The 15,285-nt window shown below is 32.4% G+C and overlaps 3 protein-coding genes and 1 pseudogene across 3 annotated transcripts; all 4 read left to right on the forward strand.

The window, feature by feature from the left end:
• The first annotated feature begins 914 nt into the window (after positions 1-914).
• Positions 915-3,425, forward strand: LOC100803986 (auxin-responsive protein IAA16). Its single transcript, XM_003554657.4, has 4 exons — positions 915-1,318; positions 2,485-2,871; positions 2,970-3,031; positions 3,131-3,425. Exons 1-4 carry the CDS (start codon positions 1,113-1,115, stop codon positions 3,166-3,168), a joined length of 693 nt encoding a protein of 230 aa, XP_003554705.1. The 5' UTR covers positions 915-1,112; the 3' UTR covers positions 3,169-3,425.
• A 4,138-nt stretch (positions 3,426-7,563) lies between these two features.
• WIN (wound-induced protein) lies at positions 7,564-8,516 on the forward strand. Its single transcript, NM_001317709.2, has 2 exons — positions 7,564-8,046; positions 8,122-8,516. The coding sequence occupies exons 1-2, from the start codon at positions 7,627-7,629 to the stop codon at positions 8,335-8,337; spliced, it is 636 nt and encodes a 211-aa protein (NP_001304638.2). The 5' UTR covers positions 7,564-7,626; the 3' UTR covers positions 8,338-8,516.
• Positions 8,517-9,827: 1,311 nt separating this feature from the next.
• Positions 9,828-11,343, forward strand: LOC100805955 (pathogenesis-related protein PR-4). The gene is made up of 2 exons (XM_003554661.5): positions 9,828-10,575; positions 10,995-11,343. Exons 1-2 carry the CDS (start codon positions 10,162-10,164, stop codon positions 11,163-11,165), a joined length of 585 nt encoding a protein of 194 aa, XP_003554709.1. The 5' UTR covers positions 9,828-10,161; the 3' UTR covers positions 11,166-11,343.
• Positions 11,344-13,187: 1,844 nt separating this feature from the next.
• LOC100784018 (pathogenesis-related protein PR-4A-like) lies at positions 13,188-14,710 on the forward strand (annotated as a pseudogene).
• Positions 14,711-15,285: the final 575 nt, after the last annotated feature.

Raw genomic sequence — 15,285 nt, forward strand, 5'->3', positions numbered from 1 at the left:
ATATTGTAGGATTTCCCTCAATAGTAAAAAGTTCTTTAATTATGTTGATTACTAACAAAAATCATAGAAAGAATTTTGCCTAATTATCATCTCAATATAAACTTATTTACGTGAATAATTATCAGGGGAAACAAGATATATATAAACTCGCACCATCACAAGTGCCAAGCTTTATTAATTAAGTTATTTATTTGATTGCAATCATACCGCACAATTATAAGCAAATAAAAACTTAACACTTTGTTGAACTTGAACTCGTGCTGTATGTATGTGAAGTATATATAGTTATCTTGAATCTTGATAATAAGGTAGAAAGTTGATTGGTTATTTGGTATTAAAGTAGTATGTAATATTTGAAGGCATGGTTGACAACAGTGAAACCTTTTCTCCAGAACGGTGGTTGGACCCTGCCGAGGGGACGCTTTAGAAAGGATAAGTATATAAAGATTGAAAAAGATTTCAGGCCAAACATGACAACAGTTAAGCCTTATCTCACCCACCATGCATGTATCTGCTGCGGTTAAATTAATTAATTTATATTACAAATCAACGTTAAAAACTTGTATTAATCAACTAAAGCATTAATTAGCTGCATTGTCTTTTATTTTCTGTGGGCACTACAGCAAATTTCTATAAAAAAAAAGTTATATTTAATAAAGATAAAATCATTATACGTGATAAATCTATTCTTTCAAATATTTAATATATATATGACTTAAATTCAAAATCCTATTAATTAAGTTAAAACACATTACATAGAAACACTGAAAATTAGATAATTAGTAACGAATCACAAACAAGAAGGACGAACATGTGTTATGAATCGTAAAAAGAAAAAGATATTAGCAATGAAAAGGACAAGTTGAGTAAATGGAATTAATAATTGGTGTGTGTGGAGGGGAGCCTAACAAAGAAGGAGGGTAGGATTATTCCCCATTATTATTATTATGACAGAATCTCTAACACGTGGGATCATATCCACCGCCGGATGTCCCTTCAACCCACCACACTCCCAACATATATCACCAAAACCTTATTCCCAATTCTAAAAGAACACACCTGAGTGAGTCCCGACATCAACTTATAATAATTCCTAATCAGTGACAAGTGTTATGGAGGCAGAGCCAGACAAGTACAAGATGATCAACTTTGAAGAAACCGAGTTGCGACTCGGCCTGCCACTCAGTGGAAACGAGACGACGCTCAAAAACACTTGCAGTACTGGGAAGAGGGTTTTTTCGGATACTAGCGTGGATTTGAAGCTTAACCTTTCCTCAACCTCAAATAACGCCCCTCCTCCTGCAAAGCCACCCGCAAAGTTTGTTTTTACTCCTTCCTTCCACAAATTATTATATGCTCTCTCCACTAATCTTTAATATCATATGAAAGCTAGTCAAGCCAAGATTAATCATAACCATAGAAATTAGGTATTACTTGAATTATAATATATTAATTTCTCCCTTCCTTTATTTTTACTGCCTCTGTCTTTTTATGCTCTACATATGCTTGTGGTTAATGCATGCATGTTGATTATCATGTGCTAATTTTATGATTCATGGAAAAATAATTTTTTTTTTAAAAAATGTACAGTTTTCTCTGGCAACGAAGGTTATAAATAATACTGAGATATGATAATCTTGATGATAACTTTCCATGGAAAGCGATTAGGTCTTAGTTCAGAAGGTAATCTTTGACCTTGTTTAGAAGTTACCAAGGAAAATTAACGAGGGCTAGCATAATTTTAGGTCTAACATCCCTTTAATTTATCCATTGAAAGTCTTGATAATTGTAAAATAATTATAGACATATCAGAACTTGATATTTATTCCAACTAGGCCTTTCCAAAATGATGTGTTATCAATTGCAAACGCATGATCGATTTTGTTTGTAATTTTTTATTTACTTGAAAGGACGAAAGTAAAAAGGACACTGTAATTAGGTATTAGTAGTCCGGATTGGAGGAGAAAGGGAAAGTGTCGTCCAGATTTTAAGCAAGAAAAAGTAACGAGTGAGGGAGAGTTGAGGATTGAGGAGTGAAGGAGCAAAGGAAAAAGGAAAAGGAAGATAAACAAGTTTGGCTGGATTGCTTTTGCGGACGGCATGCTTTGATGTCGGATAAACAGTGGAAAAGGACAGGACACATGGAATCTTACTTTTTCTCTTTCTCACACTCTAACCAGCATAGAGCAAAAAGGAAATGGATAGTCCACCACATTCCAAAAACATGTGCCCAACACAAGCAATTATTATATACCTCAATAATCACCATAATCTTTTTTATTACATTTAAAAACCATATACTTAATTTCAAAGTTTCAAAACCAGACGGCTCTTAACAACTGTTTTCGTGCCTTGACCGCCAAACTAATGCTTCTTTTGTGTAGATTAATTACAATATTAAAAGGGGTACTTAATTTTCTTGTCTGGGTTGAAATTGGATGCATGATGATTTAATTGATGTACTTAATTATGAATAATTTTCAGGGCACAAGTGGTGGGGTGGCCACCAGTGAGGTCATTCAGAAAGAACATTGTAAACAACGTTCAAAGGAGTAACAACAACGATGGCGAAAAAGCCGCCACAAGTAGTAGCAACAATGTGAACATGGGAGCAGCTTTCGTGAAGGTGAGCATGGATGGTGCTCCCTATTTACGCAAGGTGGATTTGAAGATGTACAAGAGCCACCAAGAGCTGTTGGATGCACTGGCTAAAATGTTCAGTTCATTCACCATCGACAAGTGTAGTTCCCAAGGCATGAAAGACTTCATGAACGAGGGCAAATTGATTGATCTTCTCAACGGCTCTGATTACGTACCAACCTGTGAAGACAAAGATGGTGATTGGATGCTCGTGGGTGACGTACCTTGGGAGTAAGTCTTTATCATTAATTTGCTTTAATTTTCTCTAAGCACACACCACCTGTTTCATTTTAATTAAACATTACTAATATGGATATATAATTCCACAGAATACTCGTGGAATCATGCAAGCGCCTGCGTATAATGAAAGGATCTGCGGCAATCGGGCTAGGTTAGTGATCTTAATTAAGTTTCAAATTAGCCAAAAAAATATCTTATCTTAATTAATTAATGCGAATTGACCGTGAGGTTGTTATTTTTTTATTTACAGCACCAAGAGCAGTGCAAAAGTGCAAGAACAGAAGCTAGAGGCAAATTTGTAAGTTCCAGTTTCGACCACAATCTCCTCGATCTGTTGCTCTTGGGCGTCCATGGGAAGCATTAATGCTAATATAGGAGCCAAGTTATATAATATGTCGGTACCATTTTTTGGAAATAATTTTCTTGTATATGGATTGTGTATTATATATATATATGAGAAAATAGTTGGAAATTAGGGACAAGAAATAATGGAGTATGTTTATATGAGCCCGTTTTTGCTTCTAAGTACAAAACGTTACATTGCCTATCGATGGTGTGCTTGCCTAATACGTTTATGGCTGTACGTACGTAGTTACGCATACCCTACACGTAGGCCAATCAAACATATTGATAGCCCTGCCTACACGTATTAAACTATGGAACGTGCTCTTATCTGTCATGTTATTAAAAAGAATATATATATATATATGGATCCTGTTGGTTGAGGAAGCAAAACATTAGATCCATCACGAACATAGTGATAGGGTGAGCCACGCTCATTTAGGGCTCCACTCATTTATTTCACATGTTCCCACTTTCTTTCCGGTGGCCTTCACTGTCTCATATCTCCCTGTCTATGTCCATTCAAAAGGCGTAACTATTTACTTATGAAATTACATTGAAGATTATTTTTATGTGAAAGTAGTTTATTACCAAAATATCTATGACTATCAAATTTAGGGTGATAAAAATACGAATACATAGACACCACATCGTCTGTGTTTCTACTAATTTATAACTATTATAAAAGAAATAATATCCTTTTTTTTATATTTTTATCCTCAACTTTTATAAATCACTGTAACATTTTATTTTAACTTCCAACAATTACATATTTCAAAACAAATTACATCCAATTACATATATAAGTAACTTCCAAGTCCAGAGACACAGGCACATAATGTCTTTCTTGCACTATATAGTAATAATAAAGAAAATACTTCCCATTAGGTGTGCACATATCATTGAATAATTTCTCTTAAAGCATTTTTTAAACTTTCAAAATTTTCACCTAACCTATATATAATAATTTTTCACTACTTTTATATTGTTAGTTTTTTTACTCAGTCACTTTTTATTAATTGTATTTAACTTCTTTTTTATTTATTATTTAAAAAAATTGGAGATTCTCTAGTATTTATAATTGAACCTATTGTATGTTTCATTCTTCATAAGAAAATTTCAATTTAGAATTATTTCAAACGTAATTGATAATTTCTTCAAACATAAAACTGTAATACTATTACCAAGATAAGAAAAAATGGGTGATGAAGAGTGAGGATAATTTGCATGCGTGCGGTTGTAAGTTTATTTGGTTTCAGACCTTTGATGCTCAGCTAAATTTAGAAAATTCACTTGAAGTTACAAATTAAAGTCAAACTTATTAACACGTGCTCATGGAGTAAGTTTTTTAATATCAATGAGACTATTGTGCAAGGATGAAAAAGAAATTTCGAATGAATGTGACATAAAGTAGACCATAGGATAAGGATAATCGTCTAACCTTTTAAAACTAAGCAATCATGGCAGTGCAATATTCTAAAGTTACAGGATTTGGATCGAGAATAGTATAGCTTAGCTAAGTTCGAGTGTCCTTAGCATCACCCAGTAATGACTGAAGTGCCACCCTGAACCACAACTATAGGGAAGTGAATACAACTCCAGACGTTCTAGCTAACCTTGGTTATCAGGGATCTTACTCTTTGTATTGTTTACATAATATATCATATATCCCCCCATGCTCCGCCTTATTATTTTGTTTTTTCCTTTTTGTTTCTGGCTATGCTCGGGGAACTTTTTTTTTTTTCTTTTTGTTACCTGTTATAGAAAAAATATACATAAAAAGTTCGAGTCTTCTTACATAGTGTTTCCTGAGGGGAATAGATGCATGGGAGAGGGGAAATTTTATAGGTTCAAAAATTTGGAAGAGGAAGAGGGGTTAAATTTTCACCTCACAAATTAGATATTATTTTTAGAGTGTAATGCTTATGCACCGAAAGTAAACAGTTTTATAAGATTATTCAATCATAAATTATCATTTAAATTTTTTTAAAATAATTATTTTAAAAGTCAATAATCTTATCATATATAATGAAGTGTGATTGAATGATTCTGTAAAAAAATTTACATTGTATTGTATAATCTTTTTTCTCTTATTTTTTTAACTTAATAGTTATTTATTTGATTATTTTTAGTATATAATAGAAAATTTATTAAAATGAACGTCTCTCTCTATTTGTTTAATTTTTTTAATCTAAATCTCTCTCCTTCCCTCCCTTTCTTTGAACTTAGTGGCGTGAACTGTTTAAATAACTCGACACACCTAATTGTGTATTTGGTTTAATAGAAATATATGATAAATTTTTTTATTTTTAATTTTATCTTATACTTGATTCATAAATTTGAAAAAGGGAATAGAAAATGAGGGGGAGGGGAGATACCTTCTTTCTTCCTTCTAATGTTTGGGAAGATTTAAAGTTGTAGAAAAGAGATTGATAATATATTTACACTATACAAATTAAATGACTAAATGATCAATTGTATGGGAACATGGATCGGAGTATGTAAAGTAACAATGGTATGATATCAATATCTCTTTTGAATAAGGAAAGGAGACTGCATCCTTCGATTTTTAAAAGATGACAATTAACTATCTATGATATTAAGAGATCTTCTTTACAAAAGAATGAATAATAAATTCTTCAATTTCCAAAGGATGATAATTTTCCTTTGGATAATGAAGGATGATCGTTAGGATGAGTCTAGAAAAGTCAAAATATGCTCTTAAACCTAAATGACAAAAAGATAATATTGGATGATCTTAATATTTATTGTAGTTTTTATTTTAGAATAATATGATATTGAAAAATGAATAATTAGTATTAATGTTTAGTTGTTATTTCCCTTTTTTATCTCCCTTTAATTTAGCTGTAGCATTAAGGTTATTTTTTCTTTGACACTGATGAACCTTTTAATCTTCAAACGAAAAATAATCAGAATTTATGCTCCTGTGGACTGGGAAGAAAAAATATAAATTAAAAATACAAGAAAAAAAAATCAAGTTAGTATGAAATGCATCATTAGATGAGTGTTTAATGAGATCGAGTAAACAGAGAAAAAAATCATAAAAATGTTATAAACAATATTATGTTTAATTTTTACTTATTGTAAAAAAGTATTGTCAATTACCAAAAAATCATCGTGAATATAATTTTAAAGTAATTGTTATTAAATAAGAAAATTTCTCATATAAGACAATATATATTTAAACGATAGCAAAAAAAATTATAAATATATTCTAATTAAGGGATAGCCGCGCCGAACTTACTTTTAGAAAAAATGGAATTAAACAATTTTATTATAGATAATTGGTATAATTTTCTTAAAGCACCAATCATCCTGAAATACATAAAATAATTAATATTATATTAATCATTTAGGATGAAATTATTTAACTCCATTTTTGTTTGAATAAGTTAAACAACCCCTATAATTAAATGAGAGAATAAATTATACACTCGTGTAAAGTGTAAAGTAATTTATATTATCATTTATTTACTGACGATGATTTTTAATTTATTAGATAATGAAAAAGATTCACGTACACTCACCGTACATGATCATTAATCTTTAATTAAATGCACCAAAATTTGTCTCAGCAGTATTGTAAGAACTCATCAAGATTTTGACGCGGACGGGTCTTGCCACCAGATTGGATTCTTGACCAATTCACAAACAAACGTTTAGCCGCCCCCATTTCTCATCTTATTTTAGTCGTCTATGTTACTTGTATACGAATCGTATATACATACACTGCCAGATCCTACATGCAACAATTAATAATATTTTAGAATATCATTTTCTTTGTAAAATATCATTTTCTTTTTATATCTTTTGATATTTTATTTTTTTCCAAAAAAATTAATAATATTTTAGAATTTCAAAGTTTAGTTTTTTTTTCCAAATATACTCGTATTTAATTCCTATTAATTACTAGCTAGTAGTACAATTATCAAATATTAATATATTAAATGAGAATATTTTAGTTTAAGTATAATAATTTTAATTCTATTAAATATTTTTTTATTTATGTGTAACAAGTTTAAACATAAAAAAATATGAAAAAAATGGAAAGGAGGTAATGCTCTTATTCCAATATTGCTAAAAAAGACGTCTAGCTATATTTAATAAATTCCTGTTTCTCGAGAAGGATTGAAGCATGAATGTGGAAACAAAAAAAAAAATGTAGCATTTAGATATTCAACTAGTATTTTAGTCTCTCAATGATTGTCGTTCTTATCGTATAGTATTAGTATTAGTATAGCCGCCGGCCACGTGTGAGTTGGTATGTGTGGTGTCGAAGCGTAAATGCATGGTGATGGACAGCGAGGGTTAGCTGAGTCTGAAATGTGAATTATTTATAGAGAGCCAAACTTGGAGGAAATAGTAAAAAATTGAGGGGAAGACATGGGAAAAGCTTGGGTAGGCCTGGTGGTATTGCTGTGTTTGATTGTCACGGCCATCGCCGAACAATGCGGTCGTCAAGCTGGCGGGCAGACATGTCCCAACAACCTATGCTGCAGCCAGTACGGTTGGTGTGGAAACACCGAAGAATACTGTTCCCCTTCTAAGAACTGCCAGAGCAACTGCTGGGGAGGCGGCGGCGGTGGCGGTGGCGGCGGCGGCGGTGAAAGTGCTTCTAATGTCCGCGCCACATATCATTACTATGAGCCAGAGCAACACGGGTGGGACTTGAACGCCGTGAGTGCTTATTGCTCAACTTGGGACGCTAGCAAACCTTACTCATGGCGCAGTAAATATGGCTGGACCGCTTTCTGTGGTCCCGTTGGTCCTCGTGGCCGTGATTCTTGTGGAAAGTGCTTGCGGGTAAGAATATATAATTACTTATTTTGTTGTTTTGGGGGTGGAAGATGACTGACGATGATGATGATGATAATGCAGGTGACAAATACAGGAACAGGAGCAAACACAATTGTGAGAATCGTAGATCAGTGCAGCAACGGAGGGTTGGATTTGGACGTGGGAGTGTTCAATCGGATAGACACAGATGGAAGAGGATATCAACAGGGGCATCTCATTGTTAACTATCAGTTTGTGGATTGTGGGAATGAGCTCGACCTCACCAAACCTTTACTCTCCATCCTCGATGCTCCCTAATTAATACTAGCTCTCTGTAATAAACAATAAAGTGAATGTGTGAGTTGCAGATCTAGAGTCTTTCTATTCGGAAAGACCTATATATAGAATTCATACTCACGTGCTCTGAATAATTAATATTTTGTTGTCTCCATCACTATTTTTCAGAATCTATATATCAAAGATTGCAGGAAAAAAAAGGTATAATATGATCTACCCAAATTTGAGGTTTTAAATTGGGGTTACTACAATGTCACGACATTTGATATTGCAAAAAATACAAATAAATATGACTAAACCGATCACAGTAGATACTAGCTAGATAGATACGAAGACTATAAAGTTTTAAAAATATCTTTGTTTTAGTCCATGGGAGGAGTTATTGGTTACTTCAATTAATCCACGTTAACGGGTAAGGCATCCATTGATTTGAGGATAAGGATGAATAGTGGAGACTTGCTTAGGTTCATGAATGAAAATTTTCAACGCGACAGTCAGGGAGGGAAACGTGAGGCAGATAACGACGATAATTGACGGCGAGTTAGATGACAATCCATCAATGTTTAAAAATAAAGAAATGTTAACAAAACATCCTTTAACACACTTTTCTTTAAAATATCTGTAAAGAACCACCTCTGCAGATTGACTCTTTTGCGCTAACATTCAATTCTCCATCAAGCACTTAATTGTCATCCAAAATTCCAAGGTTTGAGTTGAATTATTATTTCTCAATAAATGTAATGATAAAATTTATAATAATATTTTCATTTAATTAATAAAAAATTATAAGAAAATAGATAGTTAAATTATTTATTCAAATGTTTTTTTTTTTTTTACAATTCAAGGCATCTTATCAGAAATTATACAATTATAATTTTTTTTATCAGAAACTCAAGCTCTAGTCTACATTAATTTTGTTTTTAGCTTGTAGATTGCCGTGTCTCTAAGGACACATGAGGGATTGAGTTGCCAAATACGAAATTTTCTTTCTAATATATTATATTTTATTGACTAAAATTACATAATCTTCATTAATTTGAGAAGGTTAACTATTACCTGCAAAATACGAAATTAGGCACACATAAAGTAAAGGTTGAATTAAATGTTTGTTCTTTGTGTCAACTTTCCTTTTAATTTTATACTTTTTTTATTGCATTTTAATCCTTATGCTTAAAAATTTACTCAGATAAGAAACTAACGAAGTAAAAAGCAAAATTTTGGTATACAAGGATGAAAACATAATAAATTTTTTAGATATAAGGAATAAAACGAAAAATTAACACAAATACAGGCAATAAGTAATTAGTTAAGTTTAGAAAAAAAAAAGTACCATCTCTGATCACAATGATATATTAATCATTAATTTTATGGTATACTTATTTTAGTATTTATCACATCATGTTACTTAATGACATGTTTGAATAATTTTTTTCATAAAAAATTATGAAAAAAAGAAAAAAAAAATGAAATACATATTTACACAGGTTAAAATTAATTTATACACAAATTAAAAGTTATTTTTTAAAAATCTAATATAAGAAAACTTCTATAAATTACATAATTGATGTTTTTTTTCTTCTTTTCTTTTACTCTCTCCATATATATCATCTGGCATTCAGAACTGATAAATAAAAAATCTAGCATTGCTTCTGGTTGTTGTTATCGAGTATTGAAATAGCAGCCGGTTCCGCACGGTGCGGGTTGGAATGTATGATGTATCGTGTCGTAAGTCGTAACATAAATGAATCATGATGCATGGAAGACCACCTCTAGAACTATAAATAGCGAGCCAAACATTGGAAAAAATATGTGAAAGGTTAAGTGCGATCGAGTTAGATAGAGATCATGGAAAAAGTTGGGGTAAGGCTGGTGGTATTGCTGTGTTTCATTGTGACGGCGGCGATGGCCCAAAACTGCGGGCGACAAGCTGGTGGGCAGACATGTGGCAACAACCTATGCTGCAGCCAATACGGTTGGTGTGGGAACAGCGAAGATCATTGTTCTCCCTCTAAGAACTGCCAAAGCACATGCTGGGGCAGTGGCGGTGGCGGAGGAGGCGGTGAAAGTGCGTCTAATGTTCGCGCCACGTATCATAACTATTTACCAGAGCAACACGGGTGGGACTTGAACGCCGTGAGTGCTTATTGCTCAACTTGGGACGCTGCCAAACCTTACTCTTGGCGCAGCAAATATGGCTGGACTGCTTTCTGTGGCCCCGTTGGACCTCGCGGCCGTGATGCTTGTGGAAAATGCCTCCGGGTAACAGATTTAAATACATTTAACAGACTTTTCAAATTAGTTCTTGATTAATTACAATATTTTTAAAAATCTAAAATTACAAAAAATCTGATTAAATATAAATTCAAGTGACTGCTACTTTCAAGAAAAGAAAAGTATAATTGTGATTTTGTATTAATATCGGTGAAGAGATTAGGGTTCATATTTTTAAACTTATGTTTAATCAAATTTTTAAAATTTAAAATAGTTGTAATTTTAATTTTTTTTAAACTAATCAAAAACTAATTTGAAAAAAAAATCTTTAATTAATGAGAAGATTTATGACATTGGTAACCTTCACAGTTTTTGGAGCATGATACAAACTCTTCATATTTAATTATTATATATATATATGTGGTTGTTTTGGGGAAGGAAGATGATGATGATGATGATGGATGTAGGTGACGAATACAGGGACGGGAGCGAACATAATTGTGAGAATTGTTGATCAGTGCAGCAACGGAGGGTTAGATTTGGACGTGGGAGTGTTCAATCGGATAGACACAGATGGAAGAGGATATCAACAGGGGCATCTCATTGTTAACTATCAGTTTGTCAACTGTGGGGATTAATTAGTTGCAACAATATGCAACTTACTAAACCTAATTTACTCCACATATCCTCGATGCTAGCTCCTTAATTAATAAACATCGATCGTGGTCTTTACCTAAGTAATCATCAATAAGTGGGGTTCGGGATTTTGTATATCTTATCCTTATTAATGACATTAAAATCCAACTACTTTGTTTATTTCTTACTCTCTCTTTACAAAATCTATATTTATGAATTTCGACCCGAAAAAGTATGCTCTAATAATTAATCGATCCATAAACGATTTTTTAAATTGTGGTTACTACAATGTCACGAGGTTGATATTACAAAAAAAATAATTATAAATAAATAAGACATTATGACCAATGCGATCGCAATTGTATATAATAGACTATATACGATTTGAAGACTATAAAAAAAATATGTTGCAGACCCAATGACAATCATAATTTCTAAATAAATAATTGTACTTTGATAATAAAAAATAAAATAAAAATGTGTTTAAAAATAATTATTTAACAGTTATTTGTATTTAAGTGTTAAAGAATTGATGATTCATTAAATTTTGACTACAAATATAAAAACTGGAGGGACTAAAAGTAAAAAGTGAAAAATAACGAAGAAATAAAAAAAGGTCCAACTCAGACTAAAAGCAAAAAGTGAAAAATAACAAAAAAATAAAAAAAGACCCAGCCCAGATGTTTGGCTCAGCGCGTAACTCGCACTGAACGAAGACATAGGCGCTAAGCACGAGAGTTAGTAGTCGTGCTCAGCACCCGCAAAAACAAAACACGCTAAGCGAGAGGAGTCTGCTAAGTGTTAAAGAATAATTATTTAACCGTTATTTGCATTTAAGTGTTAAAGAATTGATTATTCATTAAATTTTGGCTACAAATATAAAAACTGGAGGGGCTAAAAGCAAAAAGTGAAAAATAACAAAGAAATAAAAAAAAGGCCCAGCCCAGATGTTTGGCTCAGCGCGTAACTCGCACTGAACGAAGACATAGGCGCTAAGCGAGGCGTTAAGCACGAGAGTTAGTATTCGTGCTCAGCGCCCGCTATAGAAACAAAACACGCTAAGCGAGAGGAGTTTGTTAAGCACGCGATCCAATAGAACTGAACGCGCTAAACACGAGGAGCCCGCTAAGCACATGATCTACATGTGTTAAGCGAGCCTACGCAAGCCCAAAGCCCACTTCAGTAGCTATAAATAGAGATTCATGCCAAGGGGAGACATTTGGGAGATAAATAAATAAAATAGGTTTGTCATCGTGAAGAATCAAGAGTGAAATAGATGTGGGTAGGATAAAATCACCTGAATTGATAAAAAAAAATCATAAAATCATATATTCTAGGCAAAGAGGACATGTTAGGTCCTAACACTTGCATTCCATTGAATTTTCTCTTTAATTATTTTCTTTTAATTCCTTTGCTTCTTACTACTTATAAATTCCGGTTACCATTGATTCTTTGCTTCTTATTTTTAATTCATATTCTTTCTTCTATCTCTCTCTTTTATTTCTTCACTTATAAATTGAAAAGTATTCCAGATAAGTACAACACAAAATTCCTATGAAAATTGACATTCAAACTTTCAAGACTTTATTACTTGAACATTTAATACAATTACCAAACGCTTAATAGACAGATGCAGAGTCCAATATAAAATCTACGAGAGGAGTTATTGGTTAAGTTAATCCACGATAATGGATAACTCATCCATTGACTTGAGGATAGGTTGTTGAGTGCAACATTTGGCAAATTGACCAAACTAGGCTCATTTTAAAAATTTATTTCCAAAATGGGGTTGTTTTGAAACTTTTTTCAGGGGGGTCTGTTTCTGGAGGGGACTCGCCAATGGAGTTGACGAGTTGAACACGTGGCGGCACCTGGTGGACTCGCCAGTGGAGTTGGCGAGTTGATGTCCACGTGGCGGGTCCCGTCATTCGTACTGGCGAAATGTTTTTTTACGGAATTTTTTTTTTAATTTCAAACGGGTATAACTTTTGATAGGAATGTCCGTTTGAGGCCTATAAAAACATGCAAGTACCTCTAGCACTTAAATCCATCTCAATGCAACACAACTAGGATAATGGCAAAGGTATCTTTGTTTGTGGTGTGTGTGGTTTGCGTTCTGGCATTGGCCTCTGCTCAGAGTGCTACCAATGTGAGAGCTACTTATCATTTGTACCAACCTGAACAGCATAATTGGGACTTACTCGCAGACAGTGCATATTGCTCGACTTGGGATGCTGACAAATCCATGGCATGGCGCAGCAAATACGGTTGGACCCTCTGGGCCTCAGGACCAACAAGCTTGTGGCAGGTGCTTGAGGGTATGTATTCCTTAATTTCTATTTCTAATAACTAACTAACCTCTGTGGTATTGACTCTTGTATATTGCTATTAAAGGTTGGTCTAGTTTTAATTATACGACTCATATTTCGCAAGTTAGGACGTAAGTTCAAATTTAGCTATTAATTTCAAAATTTTATCAGTAGGTAATTCATAAGTATTTATGTACGTGATCTTTGGGTCTTAGAAATCTGTAAGCTTTCTCCACTAAAATCATCTGAGTGATAGTTGGGTATGGTGTTGCAATACATACTTAACGGTAATGGTGTGCACATGCCTGTCATTATATAAATAAGTGTGAGCATGCATTTTAGTAATTGGAATAAGATTATGTGTATGGTAGTTGTTTACGATGTTGTAATCCATATATACATAATCATGTGTATGCATTTAATAGAGAGCTAACTCGCCTGAATTTTTGTTAATAAAAAAAGACTAAGGTAACATACATATATAAATTCTGATTAATTTTTGGTTTAATTTGCTTGATCGAATAAAGCAAATAATTAGCATAATGAGACGAAGTTTGTTGCAGGTGACAAACACTAGAACAAAGGCTCAGGAAACGGTGAGAATTGTAGATCAGTGCAAAAACGGGGGCTTGCGGTGACTAAATTTTCTATAGCCAGAGCTGGATTAGTTCCTACTAGTTATATTACATGCTCTACTCAGTCACAAAAGGAATTCAATAAAGAAAGCCATACAAGTGCTTCATTGCTGAATGATAATAAAATAAATAAAGCGATGCTATTTGGCTGTTCTTGATTTGAAAGGAGTAATTAATAGTATTACCATGCTTCATACATTTTTATATCATGTAATAGCCGAAATGGCTGACTGTTGTGTTGCGTGTCTAAAGCTGCCATTCTAAGTGTTTTGAGTACCGTCCATAAAAGAGAACTAGTTTTCTTCGGAGTAGACAAGTAACCGTAAGTTTGCTCTAGTAAGCAATAAATTACGAGTTGGGACCCGAATGATTTTAGAAAGAAAAATAAAAGTTGTAATCAAATAGGCAAAATTCACAAACATGATTAGTTGATAATTTTATTCTTTTAAACATGTAATCATAATTTGATTACTAACTCATGCGTATGAAAAAATATCTTTTAGAAAAAATTCAACTTCAGTGCTTCAAAGTTTTAGTCCTTCACTGTCGAATGCTTAGTTCTAAAAAAAAAAAAATAGACAAATACAACATACATGAAATGATTGGGACTATTAAAAGAGATTAATCTCTCACATACAATATATTTAATATTCAATCTTCAATCGTATCTTGAACAAAATTATCTAAGAGAATATTTGTAAAAAATAATAACTATAATATAATAAAATCTAACCAATGAAACCCGATATATTTTATCATAAAAAAATCTATATTTAAAACAAATTCAATTTATAATAATATTTCTAAATATTGCAATTAGTTTTTATATTGTTTATAATTATTTTACTCGACTAGATACATGTGATTTCTATAATAATAATAATAAACTGTTATGTTTCTATGTCTTGCGGGCTTATGATATTGGATTTGACAACAAAAACAAAAGTTTAGTTTTGATATATAAAAAATTCAATATAATAAAAAAACTTAATTGACAACAAAAATAAAAGTTTAGTTTTGATATATCAAAAATTCAATATAACAAAAAAATTTATTAGAAATCCAAAATAAAAATCTCATTTACCATAAACATATTAACCCTTGCTAACCAAAAATATGTTTAAATGTAAATCTTTAAATACACATCTTAACTATGTTGACAATTCAGAATTAATTCT

The sequence above is a fragment of the Glycine max genome, chromosome 19 (assembly GCF_000004515.6).
Source record: "Glycine max cultivar Williams 82 chromosome 19, Glycine_max_v4.0, whole genome shotgun sequence".
In the NCBI taxonomy this organism is placed as follows: Eukaryota; Viridiplantae; Streptophyta; class Magnoliopsida; order Fabales; family Fabaceae; genus Glycine; species Glycine max.